Here is a 13,364-nt window from a genome sequence, read left to right as displayed (position 1 = left end):
TTTTTCATAATTTTAGGAAGCAGCGACTGTAGTGTGTTTTGCCTGTAAAACGGTGGCTGTGTTCTTCATATTTATGTAGAATTATAATTTGCTCTTCTTACAGTGCTGCTCATGAGTATAGGAACCCATGCTCAAGTTGACTAAAAAGAGGAATAAAAAAATCATCTTTTGGAAATTGATCTAAATGCCTTAATTGAAAAAATTTGGAAATATCCAACCTTTGAGAACACCAATTTTCTTTGTGAATGAATAATGTATCGTAAATATAAATAAATATTCTTCCTTAAAATACAGTGGGCATAAGTCAGTACACCCCTATGTTAAATTCCCATAGAGGCAGGCAGACTTTTATTTTCATGGATCCAGGATACTATGCATCCTGATAAAGTTCCCTTGGCCTTTGGAATTAAAATAGCTCCCCATCATCACATGCCCTTCACCATACCTAGACATTGGCATGGGGTACTTTCCATAAAATCATCTCTCAATGCAAATCAAACCAGCTATTAGGCTACTGAAATACAACCATGCCAATCTCTAGGTATGGCGAAGGCAGGTGGTGATGGCGCAGTGGATATGACACATACCTTTGGCGTGGGAGACCTGGGTTCGATTCCCACTGCGATACATCAACCAATGTGTCCTTGAACAAGACACTCAACCCCTAGTTGCTCCAGAGGTGTGCGACCTCTGACATACACTCACCTAAAGGATTATTAGGAACACCCTACTAATACCGTGTTTGACCCCCTTTCGCCTTCAGAACTGCCTTCATTCTTCGTGGCATTGATTCAACAAGGTGCTGGAAGCATTCTTTAGAAATGTTGGCCCATATTGAGAGGATAGCATCTTCAGTTGATGGAGATTTGTGGGATGCACATCCAGGGCACGAATCTCCCGTTCCACCACATCCCAAAGATGTTCTATTGGGTTGAGATCTGGTGACTGTGGGGGTCATTTTAGTACAGTGAACTCATTGTCATGTTCAAGAAACCAATTTGAAATGATTCGAGCTTTGTGACATGGTGCATTAACCTGCTGGAAGTAGCCATCAGAGGATGGGTACATGGTGGTCATAAAGGGATGGACATGGTCAGAAACAATGCTCAGGTAGGCTGTGGCATTTAAACGATGCCCAATTGGTACTAAGGGGCCTAAAGTGTGCCAAGAAAACATCCCCCACACCATTACACCACCACCAGCAGCCTGCCCAGTGGTAACAAGGCATGACGGATCCATGTTCTCATTCTCTTTATGCCAAATTCTGAGTCTACTATCTGAATGTCTCAACAGAAATCGAGACTCATCAGACCAGGCAACATTTTTACAGTCTTCAACTGTCCAATTTTGGTGAGCTTGTGCAAATTGTAGCCTCATTTTCCTATTTTTAGTGGAGATGAGTGGTACCCAGTGGGGTCTTCTGCTGGTGTAGCCCATCCGCCTCAAGGTTGTTCGTGGTGTGGCTTCACAAATGCTTTGCTGCATACCTCGTTGTAACGAGTGGTTATTTGAGTCAAAGTTGATCTTCTATCAGCTTGAATCAGCTGGCCCATTCTCCTCTGACCTCTAGCATCAACGAGGCATTTTGGCCCCCCAGAACTGCAACATACTGGATGTTTTTCCTTTTTCAGACCATTCTTTGTAAACCCTAGACATGGTTGTGTGTGAAAATCCCAGTAACTGAGCAGATTGGGAAATACTCAAACCAGCCCATCTGGCACCAACAACCATGCCACGCTCTAAGTTGCTTAGATCACCTTTCTTTCCCATTCTGACATTCAGTTTGGAGTTCAGGAAATTGTCTAGACCTAAGACCACACCCCTAAATGCATTGAAGCAGCTGCCATGTGATTGGTTGATTAGATAATTGGATTAACGAGAAATCTTACAGGTGTTCCTAATAATCTTTAAGGTGAGTCTATAGAGCAATTGTAAGTCGCTTTGGATGAAAGCGTCAGCTAAATGACGTGTAATGTAATGAATTTATTTACGATACATTATTCATTCTGAAAGAAAATGGGTGGGTTCATAAAATTATGAGCAGCACTGTATGTAAAATATGCGGCTCGTTTGTGATTGGTCACGGTGTGCACCCCGCCTCTTTTATGTGAACGCGGTCCCTGGATTGGGAAACCGTGGGTTGTTGAACTTGTTGATAACCACCATCGTGACACAGCTCATGCAGGACTGCGGTTGTTAGGTGAAGCCGGGTAACTGAAATCAATCCAGGGCATGTTGATCCTGCTTCGTAGTACAGGCCTCGGGTCAACATTTATCTGGTAAGAATTGTGGCTGCTGGATTGTGTACAAAACAGAGAGAGAGAACGAATAGGGGATGTTTCTTTCCATCTGCTTTCATCCAACCTCGGTGGCAGTGTTTTTAATAACAAGATTAAGAAGTAAAGAAAAAGTGGGAAATGGACAAAGGACCACTGCAAACGAGTAAAAAAAAAGAAAGAGCATTGTGAAAAGGAGTCACACAGGTTGTGTCAGAGTGGGTAGGTTGGGTTTCACCTCCTGCTGTTTGCTTAAATGAAGCCATTTTCCCCGGGCTTTCCACAGCTCTGGCACATATCAGATTTCTGCCCTAATTAGAGGATCAAGTTGATCTCCTGAGTCTCTCATTGTTTACAGTTAAGAAAATGAAGGCCTTGTTTGTTTATTTAGTTTGCTCCCATTTCTCCTGTTCCCTTTTCCTTTGTCTTGTCACAGTGATGTCTCCCTTTATTTAGGTCAGATTTTTTTCTTGTATATAGTCACCTATTTGGGTTCACTCTGTTTGGTCTGATGTATGTCACTGTTCTAGGTCTGGGCTCGCTGTGTGTTTTGTAAGCGTGCAATGTCATTTCATTGTGCTTTACGCCTCGTTTTCCTTGTCTTGTTCCCTCCTTTCCTTCCCATGTTGTCCTCCTTCTCTTTCAGTCCCTTTTTTATAGGTCATTATTGGCATGGGACCATTGTAAACAATGAACAAAAAAACGGATAAGAAAGGGAAGGTGTTACCATTCCTAACCAGTTCTTCTGTTTTTCACCTCTGTGTTCCCTTTATATTTGTCCAGGGCTCTTTCTACTTACTCTTTCCATCCACCCACTCACCTCGAAATCTGCTAATCAATATTTCCCACGCTGACTCTTAAGCATTGGAATGAAAGAAACCCCCTCGGTTTTTGCTTTCTTTTATCATCATGTTCTCAAGTCTTAGTCCTCTGACGTGATTTCTCTGATTAGTGTGCCAAAAGTGGGAGTGAGACTCAAATCTTGATTTGTTTTCTGTAAAATGAAGTCAGGTCAAGATTTGGTGAAGAGTTGCTGTGCCAATCAAACACCCTGCACTGATTTCCGTTGTCCCTTTTTTGTTTGCTTGTCCCTTGTCCTGTTTGGTACAGTAGATATTAACGCCGGGAACAGAAACCAGAGGCTATTAAAGCTGAAAGGAAAAGCCAATAAGCCAGTTGATCAGCACCATTATGATACAATGAATGTGAATGAATTCCAATTTCATACGTCGGTCTTATTTTCAACGATTTGGCCATCATTCCTGTTGGTAATGAAATTGTATAGTCACCAAGTTAATAGCTTAGATCAGGAAATAAAACAAAAGTCTGACAGGGAAAGAAACAGGCATGTTGTAAATACACCTCCTTATTAGTAAGACTTCTTAGAAAGACAGGTGAATGGTCAATCCATTCACAAAACTGCCAGTTGTAAACATCAATCACTGTTTACAGACTGCTTCCTTGCTAAACTTGAGCTAACATACTTAGAGGAAAAGTTGGGGGTGGGGGGGGAGAGACATGAGGCAAAGGGGTTGCATGAGGTAAAGCTTGATTTATGGTTCTGCGGAAGCTCCTCGCAGAGCTTTTGCCATAGCCTACGTACGTTGGTGTGTGCGTCGATCTAATAGCAGGGCCGGCATGGCTGTGTGTTAGCCTGGCTGACACCAGACCCTTCTCAGCTGTAACTGAGAGTGGGGCTGGGAAAGGTTCATTGACAGTTCATTTCCAAAGGGGCGTCACCAACGGACGCCGCTCAAATGCCTCTGGGTGCATTGGATAGTCCTTCAACCAATCAGACCAATGATCCAGGTGACGCTTTTCACATCCCATATCCAACTAAAAAAATGTGATTTGGGATTTTGGTGTGGTCCCTCCACGCCCTACTTTCTCCTTGCAGGTGTTGCATATTGCAAACTTGTTATCTTCTGCACCCAGGCTGACGAATTTCCAAACAGCTGACATGGTGCAGGTTAATTCACAAGGTTCCCTACATGTGGGAGAATAGAGCGGACACACGCTTCACACTGCGAGCAGGTACGCGCCACACACGGCGGAAAAGTTGAGAGAAAAGAAAAAAGAGACCGTGCTGTCTCGCCGTGTGTGCGTGCATCCTTGAGAACTGTAACTCGTATAACTTCTGTTGTCAGTTAATTGTAGCGTTGACCAGCATGAAATCGGCATATGTCGATCCTCTTGGACACCATCTGAGAGTTTTCTCCTGTGCAGGACATGCCATAAGTCAGGAGAGGTGTAGTATCTTGCCAGAAAAGGCAAATATGGTCACTTTTCTGCTAAAGAACTGCTAAAGTTTGAAGCTGGTTGGCATACCAACTCAACATTTATGTTGTTTTTACTTGTTAATAGTGTAACTGTTATTTGTTAAATTATTGTAGTTGTGTGTTATGTGACTTAGGTTTACTTATTATATATTTAAGTACTTTAAAACAATATATATATATATATCATTTTCAATTAAGAAAAAACTATAAAAGAGCTTTTCTTTGATGTAATTTTTCAGTTTTTCAAGAATCGGTTTAGGAATCAGAATCGTTTTAAAAGTACCGGTTCGGCATCGGAATCGTAAAAATCCAAACGATACCCAACCCTATATATGTATAATTGCCACTGTTCATCACACCCCCAACCGGCACGGTCAGACACCGCCTACCAAGAGCCTGGGTCTGTCCCAGGTTTCTTCCTAAAAGGGAGTTTTCCTCGCCACTAAATGCTTGCTCTTGGGGGAATTACTGTAATTGTTGGGTCTTTGTAAATTATAGAGTGTGGTCTAGACCTACTCTATCTGTAAAGTGTCTTGAGATAACTCTCTTACTTATGATTCGATACTATGAATAAAATTTAATTGAATTGTACATTTCTGTGTGACGGCGCACAATGATAAGGTGATAAAGTTGATAAGGCGGCTTACCCTTACTGCACATATTATAACGACTATTATGATGTGTTGCACAACGGGCAGTGTGCAATTTTGTTGGCTAGTGGCAGTCTCTGCATGCAACATGAGCATGTCCACGCAGAGTCTGTGTCTGTGCACATGTTGTGTTGAATTTTTTAAACAGCAGATATTGGTTGTTTGTCCAAGAAACATTTCGTTCGGGACAATAAAATCGATCTTATCTTACAATGGATTGTGGAATGTGAAGGCTGCACAGGATACACTGCTTTTGAATCTGTTACGTCGCATTCGTTTTCACAATGTGGACATCAGAGGATCCAGCTCCTAAACTAGGACGCAGCTAGAGTCCGTTGCTCTGACCGTGCTCAGCTCACCCCACTGTTAGGTCATCACCACCTGAGGTCAGATGATGCAAAGGTTTCATTCAGTGATTCAACACAAGAGATATGTTAACTATGTTCTTTTGCGTTGTTTATATTGCATGATATTTTGGTTTAGCAGAGCAGCAACGTCATCCAGACTCATAGTATTATGTCTTCATTCACATCAACGAAGCAGATCTGAAATATTCCAATTATTTCACAAACTCTGCCTTAAGTATATAATTTGCTGTACTGACTTCTTCTGTACTCTCTGTGTTGATCAGCGCAAATTGAAAATGAGCATAAAAACATGTGGATGGAAACTCACCTTCTGTGGTACGAGCTAATATTCAGTTTGAGTGTTGCTTATACTGAATGTGTTCTGACAAATGAAAAATAAGACCATGATGGTTATGGGTTCACCTGAGATATTTATGGGGGATTAGGGTTGGATAAGTCAAGGATGATTTTCTGGGTTTTGGCTGTTTTGAGCTTGCTGTGGCACCAAGTGAGTCCTTGGGCTTCCTGCTGATCGTAACATTGTGTTAGAGGCCTATTATTTATAATATATATTGATATATTGATTTCTAATTCAAATCACCTTTCTTTCCAGTAAAATCCGACAAGATGGAGAAGGCAGAGAAGGAGGAGGAGAAACTGGAGGACAATGTAAAGAAGGTGGACCCTCTGGATAAAGCTGAGCAGAAGAGTGTGAAGGTGGAATTTGCAATCAGTGAGACTCCAGCCAAGGTAGAGAAAGAGATGGAGAAGGAAGAGCAGACAGAGGCACAAAAAGAGGCAGAAAAGGTGAAAGAGAAGGAGAACGAGAAAGAGGTGAAAGATGCAGGAAGAGTTAAAGAGGAGAAAGAGGCAGCCAAAGTGAAGGTGACAGAGGAACAGACAGAAAAGGAGAAAGAGAAGGAGAACGAGAAAGAGGTGAAAGATGCAGGAAAAGTTAAAGAGGAGAAAGAGGCAGCCAAAGTGAAGGTGACAGAGGAACAGACAGAAAAGGAGAAAGAGACAGAGACAGTGGAGTCAATGCAGCAGAAGGCAGAAAAAGAGGATAGCATGAAAAAGGTAGAAGAATCACCAGATAAATTGCTGAAGACAGATACAGTGGAAAAGACAGGGAAAGTAGAAAAAGTGGAGATGACAGAAGAAGAAGGGAGAAAAGTGGAGAAAACAGAGAATGTGGAAAAAGTGGAGAAAAATGAAAAGTCCAAAATTGAAGAAAAAACAGAGAAGCTTGAGAAAACTGAGATGAAGGATGGCAAAGAGCAGCGCATGGACAAAGTAGAAAAGACCCCAGAGCAACAGCCGACACCCGTCAAGCCGGAGACCAGTTATGACAAGCTGGAGAAGAAGGCTGACACGGAGACAAAGATGACACCAGAGTTGGAAGACACCAAGAAAGAAAAGGCTGACACAGACGAAGCCAAGAAGACGGAGAAAGAGGACGAGGCGGAGAAACCCCCTGAGGAGCCGGCAGACAAACCAGCGCAGAAGAGCGATAAGGACGAGAAGCAGGACAAAATGCGGGTCGACAAAAAAGTTGTGGAGAAAAAGGATGACAAGAAGGACAAGGCTGCAAAATTAGATGGAGGAGAGAAGGCCAAAAAAGCAAAACCTGCAACCAATGGAAGCAGTGCCACACTGAGCAGAGACCCGGCAGGTGCAGACAAGAAGACCAAGGTAGGACTTATTGTATGTTTTTCTTTACACACATAACCTAATGGTAGGCTCCATAGAATCTACACTGAAAACAGACATGGGTGGGACTATTTTATTAGTATCACATCAGACTAAAACATGTGTTATAATGTAAGACTTGTGCCCATGTCACACCTGAAAATAAAGGTAAGTTAAAGGTTTAATTTTGTTTCTTCGTGGGCACTTGGATAGCTCAGTTGGTAGAGCGGCCCATGTATCCTCGACGCAGTGGGCCCTGGTTCAACTCCGACCTGCACCCTTTGCTGCATGTCATCCCCCCTCTCTCCCTTTCATGTCTTCAGCTGTCCTGTCAATATAAAGGCCTAAAATGCACCCCAAAAAAAGCAAGCAGTATCGTAGGACAGGTTTTAATCTCTAGTTTTAAGATGGGACACACTGTGAGGTTTCGGTCCAGTGTGAGCTTCAATAGATCATCAACATTTAACACCTCGCACAACTCCGGTTCCAATAATGCTTTATTTCCCAAACTTTTTCAGCTGCCTTGCCATCATCAGCGTGGTGTCTGAGGTTGTTTCCTGTTTCTTTAGATATGTTACAGTTAGTGGTGTAACGGACCACAGTTGATCCGCGGTCCGTACGGATCAACACTCACGGTTCGGGATGCATGTGAACCACGGATCAATTGCAAAGTTTAACCATAATAATAGTGTGAAATACTACCTTTTACTGTCGCTGTTACTTAACGTAGGCTGATAAATCTCTCAACACGGATTTCGGTGCCACTTAAATGCCTGCGCTGCTCTCTGATGCTCCGAAACAGACGTTAGAGGCAACAGAAGCATCGCTGCATGTCACGCTAGTTAACACTAACGGTACACTTGGCAGGTAACGTTGATGTTACCGTTAACTAGTAGCTGGATTAAACTGGTTAAAACGCTGACAGCTAAACGGTGTAAACGTGTGACTGTATTTCCCTGGAGAGGCTTCCAACAGCGGGACGTACAACAGTCTGTCGCTAAAGCTATGAGCTAAAAGACACAAACTAGCACTCTGGTCACTGCTGTTGTTGGAAAAACAACAGACGTGAATGTTGCGTTTACTTGAAACTGGTAAACCTCGTTTAAAGTTATTGTGAAATACCCTTTTCTCATCTGCTTTTGTCATTTAACTGGTGAAAGAAGTTATTGTTGTTAAAGGTTATTGTTACTACATTTTTAATAAGTCATTTAAATTCCCCCCTTTTTTGTGCCAGTCCTAAAATGTTACCGATCCGTGACTCAAAACCGTGATCCAATCCGAACTGTGAGTTTTGTGATCCCTTGCACCCCTAGTTACAGTCAATCAATTGCGCATGTGGCTTTATAAGATAAATAAAAATGACAGCGTTGGGCAAGAATTAAGATATATCTTTATTGGCTTTTACAATTTTACAGTAACCACTTATTGACTGTTTATAAATGCATTTAAAGCTACTGAAGATATATGATTAGAACTATAATGTTATCTATCATTCATTAACTTTTTATACAAATCAAGAGATTCTTGACCCAGACTGCTCAACAACTTACAGCCACCCCGGTTAAGATTGACATACACATATGAACCTAATCTTACATAATGACTATTTTTACTATTTGCACTTTATTTGAACAAACTCAAATCTTTTTTGTTTTGTTTTCACTCAAAAAATGTTTTACACCTCAGTTAAAAAGATGGTTATAATGATTATTATGACTTGTATTCTTTTATTTATAGTAATTAACATTGCCCTTGTAACAACAAATTGATGAACTGTGTAAAAGCAATCAACCTCAGATATCAACTTGATTGAGGGACTATAGCTAAAAACATTTGGGGAATAAAGCACATTGTTGTGTGACATGTTAGATTTTGAGGGTGAATTTAAATGAAGAAGTAAGCCATTCATCATGCATCCTGCTAAAGCTTCTGCTACTACTTTCTTTATGCCTACTGTATTGTGCAGTACACCTTGTTCAGACCTATTTGAAGTCATAAACCTGTATTGAAACAATGAATCCAATGCTAATTATTATTTTACTACTATTTACTACTATTATTTCACTTTACTTTTTCTTATATGATTTATGATTATAATGCCGCTTGTGCTGCTTAACTTAGGCGTTATCATCCATTTTCCTTATTTTTTCTTTCCTTTGCTTTCCCTCCTTATTTTGCCCTCCATCACTCCTGTATGTCTCGGTCCTGCGTCGCAGCCAGCTGCCGTGGCTACCAAACCGAGCGCTGCTGCTAAAACGCGTCCGAGTACCGCAGCTGCCGGTGGTTCAGTCACAGCCCCTACTAAGCGCCCCACATCCTCCACCACCACCACCTCCATCTTAGACAAAAAAACTACCACAGCAAAGGCACCATCCACAGCCGCTGCTGGTCCAAAGCGTCCCTCCACCACTTCTACCAGCCGCCCTGCATCCTCCACCACCTATACCAGCCGCCCTGCATCCTCCTCCACCACCACCAATGCACGTGATGTCAGAGCCAAGGTGAGTTTCAGCTGTCACGACGTCTGTCAAAGGCTGCAGAATGCTCAGTTATACAGAACAAGGATTTCATAGACACTTCATCCGATGGGTTCATGGGTTGTGATAAAAACAGGATTTCTTTTTTCGTTTTTATTTAAAATTTTGACTCAGAAAAACTAAAAGTTGCATGGTCGACGGGAAGACAAGACAAGGGTTAAATGTCTAGCTGTTATTATTTTGGGGCTGAAAAAAATCTCTTTCCTGACCATCTGGTCTCAGTGCCTTTTAGCATGCACAGACTGACAGTCGTGTATTATAACACTCTGATGAATTTTGGGTGCAGCTTTAGGGTCTGCAGTATAAGCTGCATATGTAGTCCAACCTCAGAAACAAATAGTGCCTTTTCTTGGGCTAACAGCTCATACAGAAATAGGTGCCCCTTTCTAATAAAGCATCCTTTACAATTGGTTTATACATTTTAGCTCATGTTTCTATTAATAGCTGTATTCATTAATTTATCATTAACCAACACTTTGTAGAGCCACAGGCTATTAATAACCCTTTTTGTGTTGAAAAATACCTTTGGTCGCTGTTAATCCTCCTCTCACTTTCCATTAAGCCTTGAAGTATGCAATTATAACTGTTAGTAAGTTATTAATACAGTTTGACAATAATCTATCAAGTGATGAGCTAAAGAGCATGTCATGGTGGGGGAGGATAAACACCAGTCAGAGGGGTTTTAAAACCCTGATGTTGTTCCTATTAATGGCTTATAACTGATCTATAAAGTATAAGTAAATATTTTGTTGGAAAATCTATTCCTGACCTTGGAAACAGTAGTTAACAGAAGGTCTATTTAGTAACTGTTCTGGAGCTTTCATTAAAGCTATAGTGCGTAGTTTCTGTCTCCCCCATGAGGAATTCTAAGTAATGACAACAACACTGTCGGTGCATCCACATGATACAAGCCTTCCGTGATCGCACGCCCCCCCTCCTCCAAACAGTTGCTAGTAGCCAAGGAGGACACGGAGAATTAAAAAAACATGATGGACTCTTCAGAAGAGATCATTATCTTCACTCAAGCTTCTGCGCGGGAAAGTCACCGGAAGCCACAATCTTCTGAACATAGTCCTACTGAGAAATCCAGAGAGAGTTGTGTGGAGCTGATTGTCTTAATTAGCTTTGTATCAACTCATTTGGCAATGGCTTGAATGTAACAGACGTCTATTAATATCAAAAAGTTAAAGCTTTAAGGACTATACATCCATGAAAGCTTAAAAGTTAAAAAGATTTTAATCTGGATTTAAATGTTCCAGTACAGCTAATACATGGACCTTGGTAAGAATGGTTGAGAAGTCCATAAAGTGCACAAAGAAATGGAAATGTACACTGGGCAAAATTCATCTGCTGAGGAAAGCATGTGGTACGACTAAAAGCTCCAGAACAGATACTTACCTTGTGGTTTTTTCAACATTAGTAAATTATCTATTAATCATTAATAAAGATTATTATATTACTTATAACTCTTCAACCCTTTGTAAAATGTGTAATTACAAAGTGATTGATGTTGCAAAGCACATTTGTTGTTCATTTTTCCCTTTTATGTTATTATTGAAATGTCCATATATGTGACATCCTGGTGACCTAGTGGTTAAGATACATACCACATAAATGCAACATTCTCGGTTCAATTCCTGGGGGGGTGGGGGAGGATTGTTACATGTCTAACCCCTCCCTATTACCCTATGTTTCATGTTTCTATTTACACTTCAAAGTCTACAATAATGGTGAACATTTATTAAAGATTAGAGCTGTGGGTCAACTTTTTCATGCCATGTAAACACTTGCCTGATGAGATCAGTGTCACAGGATCAGTATCATACAACTTTGGCTGCAGGTCTTGTCTGCTACAAGGACAAATCTCTAAAACTGGACATTTTTGTTTGCAAGTCCTACAGAGTCATTGATTACCTTATGTCACTTATTTATGCTCTATTCTCTTAAAAGACTCATCAGCAGGGCCACAGGGAATCTGCGGATGCAAAAATCTGCACAATGTTTTGCAGATTTTTTAAACGAGTTAAAACATTAAAATAAAACTCTATCCCAAGCAGAAAAACAGTCTGCTAAATTCTGTGGATTTAAATTCTGGATCACGGCTGAAAACTATTTAAAGAAATCCCCCAGATTCCGTTTGGCTCTGCTCATCAGCCTTCTTAACTGCAACCAGCGTGATACCACAACCTCTAAATGAACAGCCTTTATTTGGCCTCTCAGTGCCCAGGGGTGCAGAGTGACTCAGTTCAGTATGGCCAGCTTGTTGCTGGATGGCTCAGCAGTATGTGGAGCGTGGCATCATCGTAGGGGTTATGAGGGGGAAATGTGCTGCTGAATGTGCAATCATCAAGGAGCGTCTACATGTTACACACATTGGGGTAAAGATCTTGGACCTGAATTTCTCGGTGAAGTCACTGAACATTTGCCTGAGCTGATGACCGCAGACAGTCATACAGAAGATGTATTATGACCCACGTTAGCATTTGATTTGTTGATGATGGTTTTCTTTGATTTGTAGCATTTACTGCTGCTGACAGTGTTTGCCTCCATTCATCAATCTTTTCGTTCTCTCCTCACCTGACCTCTCCGGTGTTAATTATTCTTCCTCTCCTCAGACAACCACAGAGAAGCGCCCCCTCGTTCCAAAGGCCAGCACTGCCACCTCAACAGGCTCCACTGCTGCCACCAAAAATGGAACTGCTGCCACAGCAGCCAGTAAAACTGCTACATCAGCGCGCACAACGGCGTCTACTCGCACCATTACTACCACTGCAGCCAAAAAGCCTTTGGGTACGACAGACATGCTCACACAGAGATATAATTGTACACACACACACACACATACACACACATATGTTTTTGATGATCAGTATTTTGTATAGCTCTCAATGCTTGCAACTACACACTCACCATCTGTGTTTCAGCCTCCAAGACAGACAGCAAGTCAGGAGAGGAGAAGAAGCCCAGCACTCTGAAGACTTCGACAGGTATTACAGCACTCCCTTCACTTGTCAGATAGGATAAATGCAGGTGCCAGTCTGATTCTCACATCAGACACAAGTCGCAAAATGTGTAGCTTCTGTTACTCAGGTTTTACAGAAACATTTTACATATATCACAGCCAGGGAAATTATCTTAATAATAGCTAGAATTTAGTATTTTATAAAATCCTGGTGCCATTTTTTCCGACTACTGTCTGACCTGGCACTGCAGTGCTGTCCTTCCACCTGTGCATTTGCCCTTTGCATATATTTCTGTCTTCTTTCTTCCTCTTTTTTTCTCCCCTCTGCTCTTCTGTAATCTTTTCCTCAGTTTTGCCTCCCCTCGCTCTCTCTTCCTATACAGTTACAGCTTTACTCCTCCTGTCGACAGATTAGTTTACATTTTGGCAACAGGAGAGCTGTCAGCAGGACTGTGACACTGCAACACACACTGTCCAAGCATGACAATGCTGGGCAGGCTCGTGGAGAGAGAGGTGTTATTGCTGAAAGGCCTGAAAAACCTTCACCACAGCAGTCTGTGGATTACTGTCCATTTGCTGTTGACAGGAGTTTGCAGCTCCTGCTGATACAGCGGGAGGATTTTC

The 13,364-nt window shown here is 41.7% G+C and overlaps 1 protein-coding gene across 1 annotated transcript in view; it reads left to right on the top strand.

The window, feature by feature from the left end:
* Positions 1-13,364, top strand: part of LOC120552169 (microtubule-associated protein 4) — a 152,959-nt gene that overhangs the window by 129,542 nt on the left and 10,053 nt on the right. Inside the window, 4 exon segments of the mRNA XM_039789961.1 lie at positions 6,166-7,244; positions 9,458-9,742; positions 12,394-12,568; positions 12,703-12,765. Of these exon segments, the coding sequence (XP_039645895.1) occupies positions 6,166-7,244; positions 9,458-9,742; positions 12,394-12,568; positions 12,703-12,765 (1,602 nt within the window).

Source organism: Perca fluviatilis, chromosome 22, assembly GCF_010015445.1.
Source record: "Perca fluviatilis chromosome 22, GENO_Pfluv_1.0, whole genome shotgun sequence".
NCBI lineage: Eukaryota > Metazoa > Chordata > Actinopteri > Perciformes > Percidae > Perca > Perca fluviatilis.
Note: the sequence above shows the minus strand (reverse complement) of the source record. Positions and strands in the feature narration are given on the sequence as shown.